Below are 2,078 nucleotides of genomic sequence, written 5' to 3' on the forward strand. Positions count from 1 at the left end.
CTCCTCCTCCTCCTCCTCCCGCTGCTCCTCGCGCGCACAGACCCACGGAGGGGAGCACGAGACATGATGGAGTTCTGGCTCTGAACGGAACCAGCAGCAGGTCCCGGCTCTCCGCACGCGCCTATCGAGCGATCTGCGCGGTGTCGATAAGCGGAGCTCCAGAGGGGGGGTCCCGGGCAGGAGCGGCACCGACCCCCGGCTCCTGCAGCTGATGGACGGTTCTGCGGGCCGCCCAGCGGGGGTCCGAGCCTCCCCCCTGCCCGCCGGCGGCACCAAGCCCCTCGCCTTCTCCATCGAGCGGATCATGGCCCGAACCCCCGAGCCCAGGTCGATACCGCTGCCCCCCTGGTTCCAGCCCGCCCCCGCGGGAAAGCCCGACGCGTGCGCGCCCTCCGTTCACTGCATGATCCCGCTGCTGCCGCTCGGCTACGAGCCGGTCCACCGGCTCGGCCTGGCCGGTCTGGACCCGGGACACCTGGACCCGAGCTCTTTGCCGGGCCCCGCGGACTTTTTGGGCTTCGGGCTGAACTCCGGGGGCCCCCAGGAGGAGCCCGCCGCGAGCCCATCCGTGGGCCACTACAAACTCTTCAGACCCCGCGTGGTCAACCAGGGGCCCGTGCCCGCCGTGTGCTACCTGAACTGCGGCGGGGACGGAGGGGGTCCGTGCGCGCCCCCGGCCGGCCTGCTCAACCTGCACCCCATGGCCTCCTACCTGCTGAGCGCGCGACACAAGGTCCTCATGGCGGAGCGGGGCCGAGCCGTGCCGCCGCAGTCCGGGTCTGGGGTCCTGAGCCCGGACCAGATCCAGCACCTCATGGAGGAGCGGCACCACATGCTCAAAGGCTCCGCGGCAGGGACTCGGATCAGCGGCCCCTGTCCCAGCAGCAAAGCCAAAGTGTTCACGTGCGAAGTCTGCGGCAAGGTGGGCCACAAACAAACAAACAAACAAACAACCATCTTATTATTTATTATATTCAAGTGAATGTTTTATTTTATTCTTGTTCGTTTGAATTTTAATTTATTATTATTATTATCATCATTATTATTATTATTATTATTATTATTATTATTATTATTATTAATAATGATGGATTATCCATCCGTTAAATTTATTTTATTCTTGTTTGTTTTAATTTATTAATAATAATAATAATAATAATAATATATTTTTATAATAATAATGATGATAATAAAATTCGGAACAAACAAACAAACAAACAACAATCAGAATCAGAAAGTCTTTATTGTCATTATACAATGAAATTAAGAGCCACTCCTTTTTTCAGTGCAACAACATGCTTAAGAAAAACACACACTAAAAATATTCAAAATGTACACAATATAGATATAATAGCATTATGAAAGTATAAAATACAAGTATTTCACAATGATATTGCGCATGATGGGCGTTAGTGCGGTAGTTAAGGTGACAGAGTATGACATGTGAGTTGCACAGTAGGTGCGTGGAGTGGGAGGCTGCGTGATGCGATCAGTGCATGTGTGAGTTGAGTGTGGCGGCGGCGGCGGCCACGACAAAGTGTCTTCAATGTGTTTCCTCCTGTCCTCGTGCTCCTGTGCAGCTTCCCTGAGCACAAGACAACACCGGCTGCGAACAGTCCTTCATTACCTTCCATGATATTATTATTATTTTTTTTTATTGGACGAAATTTAACATTTAGAATTTTCTTCTTCTTTTTTTTAATTTTGATTTAATAAAAACAAACACGCACACACTAAAATGTTACCTTTATTTTACCAGGATAAAATAAACATTGAGACTATAAAGGTGTTTTTCCAGGGAGACGTGGCCAAGAGGCAGCAACAAATAGAACACTAAATGACACAGTTCAACAAAAAGCCCAGCCATAAAAAACAGGTCGTCTAAAAGAAGCTCGCTCCGTGTCCTTGAAGTGACCTCAGTAACTTTGAGTTTGGATGAAAACTCACCGACTGACAGGAATTCACTCAAGACTTTCTTGTAGCAAGTTCCAACGAGAGGGAGCAGCATGAACGAACCACTTCTGACCAATTCAGTCCGAGCAAAAGCCACAGAAAGAAGCAACAAATCCTGTGATGTA

The 2,078-nt window shown here is 50.2% G+C and overlaps 1 protein-coding gene across 1 annotated transcript in view; it reads left to right on the top strand.

Annotated features, from left to right (window-relative positions):
- The first annotated feature begins 211 nt into the window (after window positions 1–211).
- fezf1 (FEZ family zinc finger 1) overlaps window positions 212–2,078 on the top strand; it is an 84,374-nt gene continuing 82,507 nt past the window's right edge. Inside the window, exon 1 of the mRNA XM_037683041.1 lies at window positions 212–922. Within this exon, the coding sequence (XP_037538969.1) occupies window positions 212–922 (711 nt within the window). The remainder of the gene's footprint in view (window positions 923–2,078) is intronic.

Source organism: Nematolebias whitei, chromosome 10 (genome assembly GCF_014905685.2).
Source record: "Nematolebias whitei isolate Nwh7 chromosome 10, NemWhi1, whole genome shotgun sequence".
NCBI classification, from domain to species: Eukaryota; Metazoa; Chordata; class Actinopteri; order Cyprinodontiformes; family Rivulidae; genus Nematolebias; species Nematolebias whitei.